The 23,473-nt window shown below is 39.1% G+C and overlaps 1 protein-coding gene across 2 annotated transcripts in view; it reads right to left on the bottom strand.

Moving 5' to 3' along the window:
- Positions 1-20,670, bottom strand: part of LOC145987336 (lysosomal proton-coupled steroid conjugate and bile acid symporter SLC46A3-like) — a 29,045-nt gene extending 8,375 nt beyond the window's left edge. The window contains exon 1 of one of the 2 annotated variants that reach the window (XM_083121857.1): positions 20,534-20,670. Coding sequence is in view for 1 of the 2 variants with exons in the window: in XM_083121856.1 (XP_082977982.1) it covers positions 4,021-4,056 (36 nt within the window). In the remaining variant the exon portion in view is untranslated. Of the gene's footprint in view, positions 1-4,020; positions 4,085-20,533 lie in introns of those variants that run through there. The other variant, XM_083121856.1, reaches the window with a different exon arrangement.
- Between the last annotated feature and the right edge of the window lie 2,803 nt (positions 20,671-23,473).

Genomic DNA, 23,473 nt, shown 5'->3' with positions numbered 1-23,473 from the left:
CGTCGCATTTCCCTCGATGTCTGGAATAGTGGAAAATGCGGTACCCTTCGTAGCTTTGGGAATCAGAAGTAATCTATTGGAATCAAATTGGGAGAATATGACGAATGGTTCGGGTCTCCTCGATGGCGTAGTGGTAACGTCGTCGCCTTGTAATCAAGGTGTCCCGGGTTCTATACCCAGTAGAGGCATGTGGCACAGTGGTTCGAATCCCCCTTTAAACTGTAGGTCCAGTCCCGCTTAGCGTTTCTGTGCATAAAGTGGGCTTAAAACGACATTTCAAATGGCGGATGGTTAAACACTGCAACCTTTTGAAAGAATGGTAGCGGTATGAACTAGTGGATTCTCGTGCAGACGAAACCATTGGTATTGGACAATATGAGATCGCTTACGATGAACGCAATGCAACAAGTTCTTTGAGAATTTTATGGTAATAGTTACCCTTTTCATGATATAAAAAGGCTTGGACTATATCGTGCAACATTTTCACGTGCTTCTGTAGGCTACCAGATCCACAGAGCGTTACAATACTATTACCGAACTCTTTTGACAGATATTTCTAGGTTATTGAGAGAAAGGTATCATGTTCTCGCTTTTAACGCTTTCAACGTCATCATTACCTAATAGGGTGTAGGCCTATCGAAAAAAACCTTTTTTTCGAAATGTTAAGGTGGCTAGTGCGGAAAAGTGGCCATTTGTGACCAAAACACAAAGTCGAAACCAATTGGAAACCATCAATAGAAAAAATGGAATTTTTAGCCTCAAATTGACAATTTTTGACCAAAAGCATACGTAAACAGCATAGGAAACCACCCCTGAGGCACGAATGTAACATATTTGCCATAAACAAAACAATAAATGACCATAATGCAGAAAAAAATACATGAAATAGCCAAATAATGACATTTTTTGTGAAATTGTTGTGCGTGTTGCATAACCAAATCACTATCAAAACTTCAAGGTCGATGCGCGCCACCTAAACGACCTCCAAAAAATCTGAAAAAAATCAGACGTGTTTTTGGTCACAAATGGCCACTTTTCCGCACTAGCCACCTTAACATTTCGAAAAAAAGTTTTCTTCGATACACCCTATTACCTAACGTTAAATGGACCAAAAGATCCACGTCATTTCCGGTATTCAAGGGTGGAAATTATTACTGATGCGGAATCAGCAACGATTGAATGATTGATTGATTTATTGATTGAATTAGTTTATTTTACTTCGCGTTTTGTGCCTCTTGGCTAATTTGCGAAGATGGGGATGAGTGATGAAATTGATGAATGGACATTCACAAACAACCAAGCCCGACTGGGATTCGAACCCGGGACCCTTGGCGTCGCAGCGCGATGTGCTAACCACTCGGCCACAGGGCAACGATTGAAGTATTTATTCATTTGTTTAATAGTTTTCTGACATTGGGCATTATTTTTCAGTTATTCGTTAATGGCAATCTTGTTGAGATATATTATAGGAGTTATAAATTTAATGAGTAACACCTGCAGAATTTATGAATTGATGTGTGTTGATGGACATCTGAGGAATTGAGTAGGCTTTGGAGGGGGTAAAAGGTAAAGTGCTCCCCTGTGCATAGCACCACGCCATGAAGGCGTATAAGGGGTGTGGGGGTAACGGTCGTGAGTGGGGGTGATGTGATCAGCATCACGCCCCTGACCGCCTTTACCCCCCAGGGTTTCCCCCAGGTACCCATGTTATTCGACGCTGGGTGGGCGCCGGGGCCGCTTCCATCGTTAGAAAAGTTCCCGGATTTGAACCGGCCGGGGATCGAACCCGGGACCTTTAGTATGGTAGTCAGACGCGTTACCGACTTTTTTTTTTTTAATAAAGGAAATACCCCTACACGGAGGTATCCCCCACCATTCACTCTTTTTATCACTTTTACACTTTTCAATTCTTACACACACACCCCCTATACGCCTTCATGGCGTGGTGCTATGCACAGGGGAACACTTTACCTTTTACCTTTTTAATTCTTACATTTTTCTTTGTTTCTTATCAACTGGACGAACACAAATACCCATGCCTTACTCGGGACTCGAACCCAGAACCCCTGGCGTTGTAGCGCGCTCTGCTAACCACTTCGCCACGGAGGTCGACACTGAGCCACCGCGGCCACGTAGGCTTTGGAGGGGGGGGGGGTTGAAATATCGCCACACACTAAGCTTCTTGGATTGGTTATATAGATGATTTACGTGTGTGTCTGAAGATCATAATTCTCAGAATGAGGGTCTGTCATAGGGGTAACTTGGTGGGGACAGTTTTTTTTATTAACTTACATGTTAGGAGTATTTTGAAATCTTGTGTAACTTGAGGTTCATGCCCTGTCCCCCTCCACAAACTTAGTTATGCTGCTGCGGTCCGTTATTTTATAATCTACACTTAAGATAATCTACACTTAAGATAATCTACACTTAAGATAATCTGCAATCAAAGAAACTGCAAATTAATATAAACCTCATCTTACAGTCTCTGATTGGCGGTGGAGGTACAAGTGGTTCGGATCCAACTTTAAACTGTAGGTCCAGTCCCGATTAGCCTTTCTGTGCAGTGCATAAAATGGACTTAAAACACCAAATCAATCAATCAATCAAGTCTCTGATTGGATTTAATGCTCGAAGCAATGTTCTCCCCCGAGATATCTGAAAAACCCAGTTGGGGGAAATTTGAGGAATGCTTGCTTGGATCAACATGGAGAAAATGCAGTGGGCCTATGCAAATTATCCTGTTTGGGAAGTTTTATGAGAATTTTCTTAACTGGAGGGATAGCATCGCCCCACATTCCTTACACTTTGACCGCTGCTGCTCCCGCCTAGAAAATCTGTGTGGATGTATGCTCGTTTTTAACAGTAAAATTTGCTTCTAAAATGACCATAAATTACCCAAGTTTGTGAAAAACTTTAAGAATACTCGTATGTCGTGAAATATTTGCGAGATGTGTGTACACAGCGGGCACTCTAAAATTTGACGTTAAAAGTTTTCGCGAAACTAAAACCAAACGGGACGCAGCACATCTGTAAAATCAAGTTATTGCGGTGACTTGTGGCTACTATATAAATACGTGTATAGCTCAAATTCTTTTGGGTCTAAACAGCAGACAGTGGCGTAACCAGAGTTTCGGATACAATCACACCGTATCAAACTACAACTTCCGATTTTCGAGAAGGGACAAAGTCAATACTCGTGTAGGCAATAATAGAGTTAACCTATGTTATTTACTTATTATTATTGCTTATACCTCCGACAAAACTTTCGAAATACGAAGACTTATTGTAGTCCATCTGTCGCTATCATGGGCAATATGAAACCAGTCCTGGCTATCTTAATCCATTTGCTTGATGTCATTATAGGCCGAATACTTTGTGACTTGCAAATGTCCGAATGTAGCAAATTGTCTACCCATGTATAAATCGAAGGCGTAATGCTCTTGCCTCGTAATCAGGGGCATCGGGTGTACTCCCGGTAGAAGCTCATTAGTAATTACACAGTTGTTTGGATTTCACTCTTTTAAAAAGAATGTAGGCCGAGTCAAGATTATGACGAGCATAAAGTTACTTTAAACTAGTTTGTAATAAAAACAATCAAAGTAAATTTCGATAAAATGAGGAACTGAATAAAATCACGAGGAACTAAAGTATATTATTGATAACAGAACCCGCCAACCTCAGTGGCGGAGCGATTAGCAGAGCGCCCTATAACGCCAGTGGTTCCGGGTTCAGACTCTGGCCTGGACATGGGTGTTCTTTGGAAGTGTCCTTTCATCAATTTCATCACATCCTCATCGTCGCGATTAGCCATAATTTGCAGCAGAGCGACGCTAAACAACAAAAATCAAATCGAAAGAGAACGTTAGGAAATTTAAAAAAAAACTATTGAAATTCATTTGTTGGGGTCATTATTAAGGGGGTTAGGGACGTCTTTGTATCACTAGCCACGATTGACTAGCAAGAAAACAAGCAATATCTCCCCCATTCGTTTTACGAGTATCCAAATAAAAGTCAACGAACCTGCATGATTTCCATTTGACCCTGCGGATCCCACATCGCGGCTGTGAACCAATCCTTAGTCTTCTGGCCAATCTCGCCAAGTGAAGTAAGACTAAGTCCCTCTCGTCTCCACTTACCATAGCGCCATTGAAAAATTTACGAATTATCTGCTTCCAAGCGATTTAACCATGTAACATTATCGACACTGGGTATAAATATGTTGTGATTCCGTACCCTTTTCTGTTTCCCGAAGGAGGCAGTGAGCAGAAACATTACGTTATTATCCGGTTCTAATGGACTAGACTAAACCCAGATACAGTGTTTTAGTGCGAATTGCCAAGGCGCCATGTAACGAACATACTGTCGACACATGTTATTGTTTTTACATTTCCTGGCCCCGATAACAATGAAAGCTCTTTTGTGTACGCTGCATATGTACGGTTGGAAGCCTATGACTTGCATTGCGACAATTGTATAATAGTATTGGGCACGTGGCACGCTTGTTTCCGAATGGTTCGCCTCCGTGCGTAAAGTAGATACTAATTCTCTGATTGTTAGTGACAATGGTTCTACATTAGTTTGTAATTATAAATGGAAATTATCAGTTATCTAGTGCTTTTAGCTACAGTTATTCTAACACTGTCTTTAGAGAGAGTACTTCTCTCTTCAAGGTAACAAACTTCTTCTTTTTTTTTTTCCTGTCGTAAGATCGAAGCTAAGACAGACCTGTAATTTTACTACAAATTCGGTCCATTAACCAACTACCCCACGTATCTCCCTTGCTTGTTTGTCAACAAATTACAACTACGCTAAATATTACGTCTCTGCTTTCTCTGCGTGCGGCTTTGCCCTTCATTATGGCACAAACACTTGGCACTGAATAAAGTTGACGACGATTTGTTGTCGAACGCCGAATATTTTGATAAAGCGGGGCCATGACTGCATGGCAAGAAGCCGATTACATCACATACGCTCGCTTGCGGTTGAAAATTTGACGAAAGCGCCAGAAGGTTGATTGAGTGATTGGTTTGTTTTACTTCGCGTTTCTGCCACTTTTGCTAATTGCGAAAATGGGTGATAATGTGATGAATGTACACTCGTAAACACCTATGTCCAGGTCGGGATTCGAAATCGGGCCCCCTGGCGTTGTAGCGCGATGTCCTAACCACTTCGCCACGGTGGGCAGCGACAGCGCCAGAAGGATTTTCTCTTGGTCGAGATGTAGCCACAACCATTTTCCTGGAGGTTAATCATTGTTTCATCTAAAAAAAGCTCTTTCGGTGAAGGCGACAAGAATTCCGCTGCCACCGTTGATAATCCTCCAACAGAAACGCTAATGAACGACACTTCGATATAAGGCTTTTTGCTTTTATCTTACAATACACTTTTAACATCTTTTTGTTCCCTACCACCCTTTATATGTGCTCAGTGAATTTTCTATCATCAAAGGATTGTTTCCAACGACCACAGTTTACAGCTAAACTTGTGCGTCACACATTTCGGTCCCTTATGTACATATTGTATGTAATATAGCAATTTGACTTATGCTTACCGTCATGCATCAAAAATACCAAAACAAGTTAGAATTCGCATATATATAGCTATGTATTTATATACAGCGTAAGTCAAAATGATGTTCCCGATTTCAGTGTCTATTTATTTCATTGTAATGATAACGTAAATCACTAAGATTACACACACAGATTGAAAAACTCAAAAAGTTTTTCCTGGCATATTATAAATGTTCTATGCGCGCGATCCACGTGTTACACGACACACATCTAGTCTATATTCATGTTCCAGCCACCCTCTTCCTAGCATGTCAGACTCCACGTCAAGACTTAATGAAATGGCCACCACGATCCCCACATCTCACCCCATGTAGTTTTTTTTTCCTATGGGGTTTCATCAAGGATCGAGTTTTTGTGCCACTACTTGCTACAACATTGGTGAAATTGCGTGAGCGCATCACCGCAGCCATAGCCAACGTGGACCCTGGCATGCTCGGAAGAGTGTGGCAGGAACTTGATTATAGACTAGATGTGTGTCGTGTAACACGTGGATCGCGCAGAGAACATTTTTAATATGCCAGGAAAAACTTTTTGAGTTTTTCAATCTGTGTGTGTAATCTTAGTGATTTACGTTATCATTACAATGAAATAAATATACACTGAAATCGGGAACATAATTTTGACTTACGCTGTATATTCACGACTAACGGAGAGGGAAGCATGGACACACAACCTTATCTGAGGAACAAATTATTTACAAGGCTATAGCGTTAGTCACTACTCTATGGAATGGATGTATCCCCCTTGTCTTATGCATCGGTAGATTCTGGTTGAGTACGTATATCTGTATTCACTATATATCCTAAAAACGCCTTCGCATCTCTTAGTAGCTACAGATTCTGCGTCTTTCCTTAGTTACTATCAGTTTATCCACAACATAAGCATTATTCTTAATAGGAATTGCACGATATTTTTCCAGGACCAGATTTAGGAGGGAAGGCATTTCGGCTCCCTGCCCCATCTACAAAGGAGCCTTCACTACGAAGAAGAAATAGCTTTAAAAAGGATCTCCAAAAATGAGACACTCAGTGGGACCAAAAATATGAGAAACGATCATTTGACACATATCTGACCTAACAGTTACAACTTCGAGCGTGATAAATTTGCATACATGTCGTGCAAGCAAATCCTCCAATTAAAAGACCCGCAATATCTCTATAACCGATTTCAACATCTTTCCGACTTTCACAGCCGCAACACCAGATCGCGCGAAAGGTCTCTGCTCTCCATTCCACTCCACAAATCCAACTTTTATGCAAATTCTTTTACTGTTAACTCAGCAGGCCTTTGGAACAAGTTGCCACCTGAAATTCATGTCTCTTCCTCAATTGTGACGTTCAAAAAATTGTTAAAGTTACACATATTATACAATGAAAATTAAATGTTTGATTTCCCTAATAATATGGCGGGTGCAGAGAATGATAGAAGGACGTAAGGCACAAAAAATATTTAGCGTAATAGTTAAGATGAATTATCGTCAAAGTATATCGTTTTGGACTGTGTTTTAAGTATGTGTAATATTGGACTGTGCTTAAGAAAGTGTAGTGTTATGTATATGCTTGTACGTGTGTAAGGGCAAAAATATGTATGTGTGTGTGTGAGTGTGTGTGCCCGTATCTATAGGTTAGATTAACTTTCTTATATGTAATTTTTCTTTGTATTTTTTATTTCTCTATAATTTTTATATTTTTTTCTTTATTTTTTTTCAATATTTTAATTATTTCATATTCAATTTTTTTGTAAACATGGTCAAGTGGAAGAAAAGGCTCCACAGCCTTAACTTCGCCATGTAAAAGAAGACGAAATAAATAAATAAATAAATAAAATATCGTTCATAAAATTCTCATGTCAGCAAAAATTGCGCATAATGGTAAAGAATCAAATATACACGTATTGGTTTACGAGGTACAGAATTATCACTAATATCCTTATTGTTTTCTCTTCAAATTAAAATTCCGTTAAAACTTCTTGATTATGTAAACTAAGTCTGAACGGCTTCACAAATCACGAAAGAGATAGACACCCAAAATTTATTGCCTTAGAAAAACACTTTCTCGGTGGGAGGAGGAGTACGGAGATTTGTTATTGTATTCCGAATATGCGAGTTTCCCCCCTGTGAGCTGTTGAGATTGATTGATTGATTAATTATTCACCTTAAGGATTACAATGATTCCATGGTATCATTTACATGATATCATATTATATTGCTATGGTATACCATCAACATATAGTCAGAACGCTGACTTTGCCGACAATCTCATTTCATTCGCGGTCAATGAATGCTTCTGATTGCAAGAAAAGAGCCGTAAGGGTAATGAGAACATGCTTTGTGCTACAAATGAGCAAGAGAGAGTCTCCAATCTTGTATTGTTATCTATTGTGTGAAGTGGTCACTAATCTTGACTTTGATCATTTGTGTACGAATGCGATATCTCTGGTAAACATGAAACGTAGTAAGTTAGTCATGCGGGTAGGCTTTCGCTTGGCTTGTAATTGACAGTTGTTCCATACCACACTCCAAAAAACGCCAATCTAATATGCCTTATCTGGTAGATGAATGTTTTTTCAAAAACAAGCCTGAGCATAATTTCCCTGCAGTCAGTAGGCGGTCAAGCCACTTTGTTAGCACGGCTCTCTAAATATACAGTGCAGGCCAGTATCCAGAATTTTATTTGTGGGGTGGGGCTCATCCCTTAGCAGGCCACCATTTAAAGGCGAAAAAGTGTGGGCTAGAAGCCCTGAAAATGAATTTCTCAGTATAATACAACTTGTATGTTTAATTCTGCTAAGGAAGTAAAATTAATTAACACTATACACTATTTAAATTATATATCTGTAGTATTTCGGGCGTCGTGCCTGATACAGGGTGTTGCATTAAAAAGGTATATACACACGATAACAGGAATATCAAAATCAAGTGTCCATTGAATTCTGAAGCACTGGCATTGGAAGAGTTACATTCCAAGAAGAGTCCGAAAATGAACTGCATCTTAATAAGCACTGACGTTATAATCATTCCAAATACGTATACTTTTATTGGAACACCCTATATATTCTATGTTGATTGATTGAGCTAGTCTTTTAAGTTCACTTTGTGCACAGTAAGGATAATCGGGCCTGGACCTACAGTTTAAAGTGGGATCTGGTTCCGAACCACTATGTGCCTCCGCATACCCGGGACCCAGGCACGTATCCAGGAATTCCTGTGGGGGGGGGGGCCGAACACCATTTTCTTAAGAGGTATAGATAGAACCTCATAATTGTATGTTTAAGGCCAGTGGTGCCAATTGGGTTCCAAAACGGGGGGGGGGGGGTGAAAGGAAAGTTTACTTTATCTTGGTAGAAAAGGCTTAGCATTAAGACGCCATAGTATAGAGGCAAGAAAATGGGGAGCAACTGTACCATAAATCGTCCCCACTGTTTTAGGCTGCCTTTTTGATAAGAACGTAAAATGCGGACATTTTTTAGCACTCAACTCTTCTGTTTCCATGCACTAACTTTGTGTGCAGGAACCACCTCAGTATGTGGTTTGCCCATTTCATCTCATCAGGCATCAAACAATTTGTGTCAATCCACTCGACAACGCGAGATTCAAACTATGGGCTGCGAACTGGACGCAGACAGATCTCGAATATTTCTCTCTGATTCGAGCCTGAACACCACTAACGTGTCTTGTCCTCCCATGTTTGCAGCTCTTATAAAAGCCGAAACCCACCAAATTGTTCATATCCAGGCCTAAGCACTCGCAAGTCTTCAAAATTGTCTGTCACAGCTTCCGCAGTCTTGTCGTATATCGGCACGAAACAAAGGAAGTCTCCTAGAATACAGCTGGATCGCGAAACAATTAATGCACAGTGAAAACCCTTCCGTTCCCAACACATCTAATGTTTCGTCTCCCAATATGATTAAATGCTTACTCATTTATCTCCAGTGACGTGCCCAAGGGAGAGTTGGTGGGGTCATAACCCCATTTGACCCAGTATTCCTTCAAAGAAAGAATGTCAAAGACAGGAAAAGATGGCAAAATGAGGACTGACCACCAAAAATAGTATGCGTAACCCCTCTCTCTTCCGAAGATCCTGGAAACACCACTCTTTATCTCGGGCACATTTTTTAAAATCAAGTCACCAGAAGTTGTTATCATTTCTTATTGGAGACTGAAGTAAAGCGCCTTGTACATGTTCAAATAAATCATGAACAAGTCCTTGAATTGAACGCTTAAAAGGAAATGACGTCAGAGACAACGACATTTTTCTCATTGGATTCAAGGTTCTGTCATAGAATATCTATTTAGGAATGGTTCTAATTAAAGCGTTTTATATCCTCATTATATTCTAGAACGTTCCGCAGATAAACGATTCATAAATATTGCCAGTAGTTCGACTCCTCTTATTCAAGAACATTCCCTCTCGTGTCTTCCAGAGATTAGAAATTACAACGAATCACCCTACGTGTAGAGCTACCTTTGTTGTGCAGCTTCTAAATTCTGACAAGTCTCTACATAGTGCTCAAGTTCGCTGCTACAACACTGAAAGCTCAATTAAAGTTTACGTGCAATATTATCAACAACAGGGTTATAGAACATTCTCCTTCTTGCCTTGATAAGTATTTCTCTCCTTAAATAATCGTCACATTATTCAAGAAGACAAAAACCTAATTTTATGTAGTGTAAACTGAAAAATTTCCTGTTGGGGCTCGAGCCACCTGATCCGCACCTTGGATATGCGCTAGTAACAAATAACAGGGTCATAGAACATTCTCCGTCTTTTCTCGATAATTATTTCTGTCAAATTATCATCACAATATTCAAGAAGCCGAAATCCTAACTTTATCTAGTGTAAACAGAAAAAAAATCCTGAAGGGGGGGCTCGAGCCCCCTGATTCCCACCTTTGATAGTTGCTATTAATAATAACAAGATTATTGAACATTTTCCGTCTTGCCTCGATAATTATTTCTCTCCTTAAATTATTAATCACATTATTCAAGAAGCCGAAAGCCTAATTTTATCTAATGTAAACTGAAAATTTTTCTGGAGGGAGTGGGGGTCAAGCTCCCTGTACCCCACCTTGGATGCATGCTATTATCAATAACAGGGTTACATAACATTCTTTGTCTTGCCTCGATAATTATTTCTCTCCTTAAATTATCGTCAACTTATCTTATTTCACACCACAAGTAACCAAAAACCTAATTTTATCTAGTGTAAACCGAAAAGTTTCGGGAGGGGTTCGAGCCCCCTAAGCCCCCCTGGATACGTGCCTGCCGGGACCCCTTGATTAAAAGACATCGACGCTACCACTACACCATCGGAGAGACCCTCGTTGGAAATACTGTTCAATTGCCTTTTCACTTTCTTTTATGGTTCTAAAATAGCTACTGAGGCTGGATAGACAATCTTCCTTCGGTGATCTATGCGAAGACGCGCGCTGCCTCCTCGAAATTTGAATTCACGATCCTGAATTGGGGCACCCCCTGCTAACACCTCCGGCTGAGAATGGTGGTGAATGGAATACCATTTTAACAGCATGTGAAAATCTCCTGGCCATTTACGCTAACTTACATTACTCTCGAGGTTTGTCATTGCTTTTTATTTTCAATGAGGAAGTAAAGGGGCCTGGGGGGGGGGGGGTTAAGGAGGAGAAAGTAGAACAAGGACTGCGGCAAATTGTTTCTCGTGCAAAGTCCGGTAACGCTCCGTAGCCATTCGTAATATTGCGAGAAGGAAAAATTACATTTAAAAGAAAATCGTCCGTAGACAAAGCTTGTCAAATCTAGATCAATCCCATTTCGAGCAAGGTCCCTAGACCGCTAGTTTCCCCCGCTCTTGAAGGTCTGGTCATAACTCGCCTTCTTTTCAGCCCCCATGTTTACAGCCCCGGCAGGGTCTCTGTGACGTCATCAGGATGAGACTTCGAGTGTCTGCTATTTCCAACACTGTAAAACATTCAACGCTCTTGTTTTTAAGACAAAAACACATATTGAAGAGCATCGCAACACAACTTACACAGAATACATGAATGTGATGGTGCATAGAAAAAATTATAAGTAAGCAAAATCACAAATTTACGCACGGTTAGTGCTGGAAAGAATTGGAAAAGGAGCAGCACTGGATCCATTGTTTTTGATTCATTGTATTTGTCCTTTTAATTTTCGGATCCTGCGGTTCAAATATAGAATTCGGAAAAAAATAATGCTCTTCCTTGACAAAACATGAAGTACTTTCTGTTGTTTTGTATTTACGATTTTTTTCGTTTTGTATTGAGCGAAGGACGTATTGAGAGGGGTCCAGGGGGTCCGGATCCCCCCGAAAGACTTATCAAGTACTAAAACTAGATAATTAAAAATATATTCGTTTAGCCTTTGTTGTACAGTATAATTTCCTCTGAAGTTATTGGAAGCCATGGATTATATTGGGATCACACGGCTTTGAAGGACATTACAAAGAAGATTTATATACACTGCTACTCAATATGCATAAAATATTAATCAGAAACTTACTTTAATCAGAGCAGGAAGGACGTATGTAGGAGGTCCGGACTCCCCCCTTCCCACCCGAAAGACTTATTAAGTACGAAAATTAAGCAATTAAAATATTAGCATTTGTTGCATAATCGATGGTTATTAATTCCCTTTGAACTTTTTAGGAGGCAAGGATTATATTGGGATCATACGGCATTGAATTACATTACAAGGAAAATTTATGTACATTATTACTCAAAATAAGATGCACAAAATATTAGTGTTGTTCACGGGACGGGACATGTCCCGTGTCGTCTCGTGTCTCGTCTCGTTTTCGAGACGAGACACGAGACGGGACAAGCCTTTTGAAATTCGAGACGGGACGAGACGGAATGCCTTTCTCGTCTCGTTTTCGAGACGATACACGAGACGGGACGGGACGGATTTTGAAAAGTCTCGTCTCGTCTCGAATGTCTCGAAAAAATAAAAGCAAAATATTTGATCAGTTGCAAATACTTGTTTGCTTGGAATAAAGTATTTCAATTAGAAACGTTGATAAGCGTCTATTAAGTCAAAACAAGACTATTCTAGAGAGAGTAATGAATGAATTGAATACCTAAACTTATTTTCTATACTCTTTCGAATCAAAACGTTACTCCCCATTTTTTTCAATTTATTCCAGGTTAGTAACTTTATGTTACGATAGTACTCCAGATACTAATACAATTCTGAATAACATCAAGTAAAAGGGCAGGTAGAGAAGGTGGAAGGAGGGAACAAAACATCGTGGAGTGTCTGAGTCCGAGATTTATCTTGTAAAAATAGTCTCAGCTTTATAGGTTGGAAAGATAAACGGACCGACGAATAGGGTTTATTATTATTATTATTATTATTTATTTTTTACATCAAATGGTGTACAGAAGTGAAGTTATTAGGATGTAGGAAAAACGTTGTAGGAAGCATGGCAGTACAAATTGATAAGGAGTTGTTGGGAAAGTTATTAAGGAGTCCAAGATATAAGCAAGACTAAGAGAAGGAGATAATTAGGGACAAATAATCTTGCATTATCCCACTCCGAACAGCTGAGAGCTAAAGAGGAGGAGAAAATACGGGAAATATGGAAATAACTAATTTGGTGATGTTAGTGTTTACAGGGAACCATGACAAGATTTTACCACATGATTATTTGCACGGGTTGCGAAATTATTACAATGTTATGGAAATTTCGGAAATGTCTTTGTTCAGAAAATTCTTGTTGTTTCCCTCAGGCAATCTACAGGTTTTTGGATTCGATTTCTTTACGTCCGTTTGAAGATTATTTCCAATGCTTTTTTTTATTTATTTATTTCTTATTTAAGGCGAATACTATTCCTTGGATTGTAATAACGAAATACCGAGTCTGATATAGAATAGATTTCAAATGAACAAGAGCGCAGAGTTCTGTATAATCGCCGTAGAAGGAAACGTTGATCTACGAGGGGACTCCCCGATGGTGCATTGTTACGTAGCGTCGTCGCCTTGTAATCAAGGGGTCCCGGGTTTGATACCCGGTGAAGGCACATAGTGATTTGAATCCCACTTTAAACTGTGGGTCCAGTCCCGATTAGCCTTTCTGTAAATCAGATGAAGGAATGTGTAGCTGTTATTTTAATTCTGTGAATTTAGCCTTCAAAAGAAATTTCACAAAGTAGTTTTATCAAATTTCAGAGGGAAGCTGACAGCAATGTCAGAGTGGCGGGAGCCTGTTTATGGCCAGGGTGTATTCCGAGACTATTTTTCGCAGTTCCCCACTGACAAAGGTTTCGCTTTGAACAATGGACACCGTTGCTTCAGGGGGCAATCACTAAACATAGGGGCGAGGTTGACCTGCAGTAGCGGGTAACTGCCATAAATCTAGGCCTGAAGTAGGAATGAAGGTTGATGCAAGGGAGGGGCAATAAAAATTCTGTAATTTGGTTTGCTTGCTGACGACGTTTTGCAGGAAAAACTGAAAAGGAAAACGCAGAGTTTGAATGAAAGAGGGACAGTGAACACAAGTTCTTTGTATTATTCGCCGACACACAAGCTTCCATTTCGAAGGTGAGGCTATCAGCAGCGAAGTTATTAGAGGGTTGGAAGCAGTAACGATGCCAGAGAGGGCAGGGGGACGCCCCATGTAAGACACTTTGCCCCCCCGGCCCCCAACTGAAGTTAATGAAATATCGAATAATAAGAGAGTTCATTTATAAGAGTATGACGATTTTTACCTTTTCAAAGTGGTGTATTCTGCATGATATCACTTTCCTGCTTATAATACCAACTTGATAAACAAATATTGATTTGTTTTAGTATATACGTATATAGCTATGTGTGTGTGACTTTCTTTTAAGAATCGAGCGCCGACCTGGGCATAGGTGATTTCTCATTCATTTATGTCCTGTAATAGCCGAGATTAACCTAAGTTTTAACCAGTCTTAAGAACTGGGAAAAGTGTTGAATGTGGATGGTTTTAAAACATCACGAATATTTTGAGGACCACAAGACATCATCTGTAGTACGGGCAAATTATTCTAATCGTGGTCGTTAGTGACAACGTTAATTATTAAAAGACATTGAAAGTTGATTCAAGATTTGGTTGGTTGGTTGATTTGGTGTTTTAAGTCCACTTTATGCACAGTAAGACTAATCGGGACTGGACTTATAGTTTAAAGTGCCTCCCCTGGGTATCGAACCTGGGACCAAAGGTGATTGGAGAAAAACCGACACTACATGTCAGTTGTTGTGGATTCATCGCGGTTTCTTACTATTCAGGGACTTGAATTTCGAGATAATGAGTCTGAGGAAACGTTAACAAAGGGAATTTCTTCGATACTCTTGAAGCTAATGAGGGGATATTATTTGGAAATGTATTGAACGTGAACCTTAAATGAAAATTACACTTAAAATTCGATTCAAAACATATCGCGGGCAGGTAAAAGAACGCTTATTAGGATTTGCCACTCTTCAATCATTAGATGCAGGTTCGCTCTTTCTCGTACATATCAAAATCGAAGAACTTCTTCCCACAAACTCCATAGGTGCCTGTAATTGGATAGCACACGACATAATTTGGAATGGTAGAGTATGAGTAAGTAATGCCAGGGTCAGAATATTTCTTGAATTATGAGATAACTGAAACCTTTGTCTGATTTTTTATCCTGTGATAACATTTCCCTGAAAGGTGAAACACAAATTTTGCCCAAAACTCTTCAGCGTTACGAAGATGGTTGTCCTTAAAATCTTTGAAAAGGCTTGCTCGAAACAGGATGCTGGATGCAAACTGCCTCATTTGGCTGTTCTTGCCATTGAGAAGAAATGTCAAGTTCTGGACGTACCAAAGGTGGGCAATGAGTTCTCCAAAGCACATAGAGCAGAATTCTCCTGCGCGAGAATTGCACTTCACTAAGTGCCTCACATTGTTTCTAATACTTAAGAAGATTAATTTCTTCGAACGTAACGTTTATTTTCCAAGAAAATTACTCTTCGAAGCATTTTTTCGTCATTTATATTATTATCTTATAACTTAAATATTTACATCAGTAGTTTCATCTCAAGAAAGACGATGAATTATAAAATTATGAATGTCTTCCAATACTGAAATAGGCCACTAGAGACAACGGAACTTACCAATAAAAAGAATTAATGTCTTTATTAAAACGAATCATGTGGAGATAAACTCGTAATCAAGAAGTAAATTTAAGCAGTAAACGTCCACTCTAAATAAAAGACAAACACAAAACACCATACATGAATATAATAATAATAATAATAATAATTATTATTATTATTATAAGTATTATTATATATGTATATATGTGTAGTGTTTTCGGGCGTTTTAATATGACTGCTCCCTTACAATATTTTGTTGCCAGCCTTCCCCCCCCCCCAGTCACATTTCCCTGGCGCCGTCACTGGTTGGAAGTAAATTGATTAGGACGAGGAAAGTAACATTAGCTGTTGACAGTGTTTCACCAAAGGCCGTGATATGTGCTACTGTTTGTATAAATGATAGGAAATTTAAGCATAAATTTATAATTGTTGAGACTTGAGAGTTGTTTCCGCCATTTGATTGTAGGAAGAGGTTTTCTGAGACAGAGTGGGATTATTTTACACATAGGCCTACATGAGAAAGGGTGCTTGTTTAAAGATAGAGACGTATTTTGCACATTTTTTAAAAGTTCAGATAAAACGAGAATTTAGCTTTACTGTTATGAAAAGAAGTAACGCAGTACAGGGAAAGAATAACTCTGCACATTTCTCGCACCTGGTGGGATATAACACACATTCACAAGGTATTGCAGGAAGTCTATGTACGAGGATGAAGAGGGATACGTGAAATTTGACTTACCTGCGGGTGAATTAGTGGATTCGAATATTCTTAAGGTTGATAATTTTTTAATTTTTTTTAAGTCCACTTGATTCACAAATAGGCTAAATCGCGAACCGACCTACAGTTTAAATTGCGATCCGATCCACTTTGTGACTCCATTGGGTATCGAACGCGAGGACCGTTCATTACAAGACCTCGAAGTTATTACTACGCCATCGGGAGGCACCCAATTTACACAAATATGTTGATTCTAATAACACGTTATATGCATAATCTGATAATGATGCACTTTTGGTGCATCTAAACATATTTTTTTCAACTATAGCATGTCTAAAAGACTCAATCAAGTTGGGATTTTTATAACTTCAGGAGGCACGCCTCTGTAAATATGCGATATAAACTAAATGCAGGTTTGCCTTCCATACGTGGTGGTTTTGTTACGTTTCTTCGCTTCGTAAAACATACACTTTTGCAGGAACGGCTTCTTGCATCCTCCTGGGGCCTTGCTCTAGCTAAACAAAAAAAATATATTTGTTTAGCATAATCGAGGGTTACTTATTCCTGCCGAACTTACTAGAAAAGAAGGATTCTATTGAGATCATACGGCTTTGCATGACAGTATCAATGAAGATTTATGTACAGAAATATTAATTAGGAACTTTTTTTTCGTAAACTGGATTTAACATCCTTTTTTGTTATTCAGCAAATATTCAATTCATCACCTTTTTTGACATGAATTTCCTAGCCAGGACAGCTGTGTTTATGCAAATTTTGGCGATCTTAACTACACGTAAGCTAGATATTAGCTAAAATTCGTGCTGTTATATTACTATCCTTGTACCATCTTTGTAACATTGCATGTAATAACAACAAAAGAATTAATTAATTTACATATTCAAGTGAATAGACCTATGATTTATATTAATGTAGTAATTTAAACATTTGCTTAATTGTTGTCGTTAATGTTATTATTATCATTTTTTCTGAAACGCTTGGCTCGGACACCTTCCCCGACATATGTTTCTAGATGCGTGCCTGCCGAAGGATAAATTAGATCAAGCGGTGGTGGTACCGGACTTAGAGGCTAAAGGGAAAACAAAGTATGTGCGTCATAAGCTGAGCGTAAGAAACAGCACAATATCACAAAGAAACACTTTTTGAAACTTATATCATAGAAGATGTTTAACAATATTAAGAACAATAAATGCTTTCTATTTGTAATATACTAAGTATTGAAATTTTAAATAGTCTTTTGTGTTCGTACTACACATTTAAAAACTTTTTTGTTGGTCCCAGCGCCAAGCTTAGAATTTAAAGAAAAAATGTACATTTTCATAGTGCACGGAAGTTCGACATTCAGAAAGAAAGAAGGTCTAGTGGAAAACACTTGAAGACTTCCAAAAGGTATAGCAGTAATGAAAAAGGGCACTCACTTATGTACGATGCATAGACAGTTGTATGAAAGCGAGAAAAAACACAAGGTAGATTTCATAAGATACCTAGCAATCAGTAACCAACAAACTGCATTTTTAATATTAATGTCCTCGTGATTAACGAACCTTATTTATTCTCACCACGCAATGAGTAAAATATTTGGAGCTTTATCCCACTTTCCGGAAAAATATTGTGTTTCTGCTACTTTTGACTTTTGTTGGCATGATATCCCGGATCACTTTTACGAGACGGGACGAGACGAGACGGGACGAGACGAGACGGGACAGAACCCTTCGAGACGGGACACGAGACGGGACAAATGAATATTTTCGAGACGAGACACGAGACGAGACAGCATTTTCACGAGACGGGACGAGACAGACCAAAGTCTCGTCTCGTCTCGTCTCGTGGGCAACACTACAAAATATTAATCAGAAACTTACTTTTCCCCAACTACATGTAACATCATTTTTGTTATTCGATAAATATTCAATTCTTCATTTATTTGACATTAATTTCATTTCAAGGTCACTTGCATTTATGTAAATTATTCCGATCTTAACTACAGGTAAGCTACGTAATGAATATGCGCTGTTATATCTCTATTCTTATAGTCTTTTTATCTATTCGTATAATAATAATATAATATTAATTTATGTATTGTAATTAGTATAAATTTGATTTAATATAATTATTTTAATTAGAACATTATTATTATTATCGTGTCATTCTAAAGAATGAGGGGATCTGAACCAGTTGTTTCTGCAATTAATTGCTGGGGTGATGTAAATTACTCATCATTCATCCTCTGATGAGACCACTCGTCATTGGCATGACGAGTTAACGCTTGGCAATGCGAAAGGTACAAAATCACACTAAGGAACTAGACTACAGAAAAGACAATGGTCACTCGTTGTGTTTTGTGAACCGTTGAACCTGAATCATGGCTGGGTGTTAGGATAATTACCTGTCTATCTGAAGTATTAAGCTGAATCAAATAAGCGAAGTCCTCTGTAAGCTTCTCCAATTCGTCGACCAGAGCGTCGTTCCACTTCTGACCTACTGGCTTGCTGACCACCTCTTGTCTCTCAACTCAATCCCAAAAGTCAGTGCCCTCTCAGCTTGTCTCACCTCCATATTACTAGGCCATCGAGCTCTTCCTCTATGCCGAATCGTGTTATTAATTGCCACCATGCAAACCGCTGACTCTATAACGAGAAGTATTACCTGTTTCCTGAATGCTCAGGAGGTTTGCATGGCACAACACAATGCATTGTAAACATGCCTCAGAGGTTGAGACAACTGAGAAAAACAAGTGAATGCCCTGGTCAACGTGAAGCGTTCAGAGAGACTTAAATAAAATAAACATATAATCTTAGGGATTGATACGTTATTCCTGAGACACTTGGTTTGGACTCCCCCCCCCCCCCCCGGAACATATTTCTAGATACGTGTCTGTATTGAACAGACGGCTCACAGGAGTAATCAAGATTCTTGTTCTCGATCTGACAGACACACTTACTCAGAACATTTTTCCTAGCAATCTTGCCTTCACACTAAGGATGGCCAAAAAATAGATTCCGAAAAATCTAAAATCTCGATTCGGAAATTTTACTATCTGAATTTGGGGGATAGAGGCTTATATATAACCACTTTCCATTTTTCAGGTCAAATTTATTAACAAAGCTCTCAATGTGCTGCACTTTCAAGTATCGCTTTTATCCCCCAGAGTACCCTCCAAGTACCCACTTTATGCGATGCTGGCTGGGCGCCGGAGCCGCTTGAACATGTGCAAAAAATCCAGGTTCTCCCACCGGGGATCGAACCCCAGTCTCCAGAATGGTAGTCAGATCATATAGTCCGTAAAAAGAAAAAGTTCGCATTTAGCAACCCCAACTTTACACGTCTTGCAAGAACACTGTTATCGTCACTAAGCTAGTGTAACTGGGATTATCATTGTATGAACGGCGCCTTTCTTTAGACTATTCTTTGCTGTAATTCCTACTAATTCGGATTATAAATCACATTCGTATATAAAAAGAAAAATAGCAACCTGAAATTTGTCTTTCAATAGCATTTGCTCGGAACTTCTCATCGGACGGAAATATGCGGTAAAAAATATGGGAATTTTTCGTTTCTTTACATATATATTTATGGGCTTGCAGCACAGTGAGACATTATTTATTGTCACCCAGACACTACAATATGAAACGCTTAAAAAAAATTACTGGAAATACACGAATATAAGCGCAAGGAAAGAACAGAGAAACTAGCGGATACCAAACTTTCCCCAGCGATCTGTCATTTCTATGACGTCACAGTTTTACAACCACCTCGGCTTGCTCAAAAGGGTCGTTATGAACAGACCTTCCAAAGCAGGCGGCAAAGAAGTCAACGGACCTTGCATTTCGAGTAACACACGTAACACAGCCCGGACAATGCATTATTGCAAACAAGGCTCTCGCCAAAGTTAAAAAGATCAGCATAATCATCTGAAGAGGGAAGGTTGTACCCTGTGTCATGTGTGTGTGTTTGTGATTGTCCTTTCATCCCTTTATTCTGATCACCTCTCATCCTCATCGCTACGATTAGCCAAAACTGAAAGAAAATCGACGTTAAATAAACTGTCTAAAAACCTCTACAACTGGAACTGCGATTTATGGGTTTGTTGGGGCAAAACAAATTGCAGGAGAATACATAGTAAAAGTATATCCAACTTACACGTTCTGGTTTCGCTTCACCTGCGTAGTTAGTTCCTCGACTGTCCGACAGGTGGCCTAGTTATTGCCGTACCCGCAGCGTGAGCGAACTGTCCAAACAGCAAAAATCACGAAACCGCAATGTTCACTGCACTTGCCGTAAACATTGGCGGCTGTGAACTTTCACTCGAGTCACGTGTCAACGATGCCAGCAAGGCCAAGTAAGAAACCCATTGGTAAATGTTTGGTTCCCAGACACGACAGTAGTAGGTTATCATAAAGAAGGACGACACTACCTTACATTATTAGCCCGTCCCTTCCGGCTGAAATGAGTTGCATTTCCCTGATTTTATCTTACGTAACGTGTACTGTTATGTATGAAACAGTGATCGGTGAACTATTGCCAAATAAATTCCCCCAATGTCACTGGGATCGAGATCCATAGGCGGAGTTCTGGAGAGGCCAGGGAGGGTCTTGCCCTCCCTGCCCCCCCCCCAATTAAAAAAAGACTAAAAAAATAACACATGATTAAGTTCAGTTACTACATTTTTGTTATGAAGCCATACCGCAAATCTTGACGTTTCGCATGATGGCATGTGCGGTAATTTGCGCCGCAATAGCGGGTCTTAGACGATTTGATTGATGTGTACAGTTTGAAGAAAGAAAAACGTAAAATGACTTTGTGTTGAGTCAACAGTTACTGCTGAGGCATCAAAAGAACTTTTCCATTTAATTTTTCTAAAATTTATGAAACTTACTATTGTACCGTAACTTTTTAAAAGTAATACGAGTATTGTATCAATAAAAAAATTAATGAAATGCAAAATGCAATAGTCGTACTGTTTTGCTTCTTTTAAAACTGACAACCAATATACTAATTAATATTTGTTTACTTAAGCGAGGATATCTAACATTTCTAAATCTAAAAGGCCTAAAACTCAGTGTTTTTAAGTTGTTTTTTTTTTTTTTTAATTTCCGGGGGAAGGTCTCCGGGACCCCTTATAAACTAAGGGATATTCAATAATCCTCGGGTACATCATATGCTTCTCCCAGAGTCTGCCTCCCCCCCCCCCCCAAAGCAAATCTCAAACTCCGTCCATGACGTCTGCAATCTGACGGTCATGGAATTTATAGCGGTGTGCTTTCCGAAAGAAATGAAACAAGCCGTGCCGGCGATTAGGGGGCAGTTGCCTCCGCCCCCACACTATTTGACACTTTTGCCCCTACTCTGTGGCCTCTTAATGCCAAACCTTGTCTACCAAGAGAAAGTGAACTGTCCTTGCCCCCGCTCCATCAATCACCGGCATTGTGCGTCCTTCGATATTTTCTTCTTATGCCATGGTTTTGCGATATTTACGTCCAACAAATTTTGAAAAGGGAAACCAAGAAAAACTCATTAAAAAATAATGTAAGTTATATTTAAAGATTCGTAGTTTGCATTTCTCATTAAAAAAGAACAACATGTTTAGCATATTTATGAATATTTCAGGATGTCTGAAGAACATCTTTTGAAACGTACTATTACTACTACTTTGGGGAAAACAAAATTCCAGCAGCGTGTTATCAGAAAATCGTACCTCTGCCAAGTGTAAATTTCTCTATCGCTCTGACTGTTAAAGAGCAAAAAAGAAAAATGAATGGCGCCCTGTGCATGGAGCTCTAGTCTATCCCCATAGCTTACCCCGTGCTACAGGCCTGATGATTCTTCAATAAAAAGTAGCATAAATGTATTGGATAGTGTACTTAGCTTTTCTGTCACTTTTGACTAATCGGGAAGATGCGGATGAGTTATGATATGATGAAATTGATGAAGGGACACTCAATGAACACCCAGGCTCGGTTTCGAACCCGGGACCAAGGGCGCCCACAGAATTTTTTCTCAGACGGGCAGAGTAAGGTTTCATATCTTGATTATTATATAAATCATAAAATTGAAGTTGAATGAAACTACCTTGATGCTGTTGACAAATTTCGACTTGATCCCACTATTTAAATAGAAACCGGATTTACCTTGCTTCCTTTTCAAAAACATCTATCACTTTGGTGATGAACAATCTTTTTGTTCTTTTTCACGATGCATAAATATCACCATCATGGCACCTATGATCCATGATTTTACTCGTCAAGGGCTACTGTATGAAAAAGTAATTTAAAACGACGGAGCTGAGTTATCGAACTCAGATGCCGACTTGGGGAAATTATTTCAGGCTCTTCGGGGTCTCGAACTGACGAGAAATTCCAAAGGATCGTATTGGAAAGTGGTTAATTATTGGTATTTTTGCTCTAAAAGGGTAAATTTCTTAAAATTCAAGGTTTTTATACCAGATCCTTTAATTTGATTTGCTTTATTTTACTTCGCTTTTTGTGCCACTTTTGGCTAATTTACGAAGATGGGAATGAGGGATGATATGATGAAATTGATGAATGGACACTCACAAATATCCATGCGCAGGCCAGGATTCGAACCTGGGACTCCTAGCGTCGTAGCTCGATGCTTTTTATACCAGATGTGCAAAAACAATCACTTGGAGGAGAGACTAGTGTGTAGAATTAGAGATTCTCACCACGTCCGTAAATTTCGAAAGTGTCCCGTAATTGCTCTAACTTCAAGTCACAGATAACTTTATCTGTGGTATTTTTTATAATAAAATATCACCACTCGAATTACATTGTCTTTTCTCAGATATCTCTTGCGGGCGTCCATGGCTATTCTTAATTAGTTTCAACTGGAAGTAGAGAGGAACCTTCCCACGCACATACAAGTCTTTACCATTGACAATAATCATTTTTATTTGAGAATCTCCGCCAAGTGTTTATTGTTCGTTATGATTCATATTTATTGGGTAAAGTCAGTTCAATTTGTGTTTTGATCTACCAGGGTAAAATTATTTTTTTTGAAAATTGATTTTTAATTGCATTTATTTTCCAGTTCTGCAATAATCAGATTGTTTCTTACAGGGGC

This window comes from Lepisma saccharinum, chromosome 4 (assembly GCF_977018435.1).
Source record: "Lepisma saccharinum chromosome 4, izLepSacc3.1, whole genome shotgun sequence".
Taxonomy (NCBI): domain Eukaryota; kingdom Metazoa; phylum Arthropoda; class Insecta; order Zygentoma; family Lepismatidae; genus Lepisma; species Lepisma saccharinum.
The sequence above is the reverse complement of the archived record's forward strand: the minus strand, read 5'-3'. Positions and strand labels throughout refer to the sequence as shown.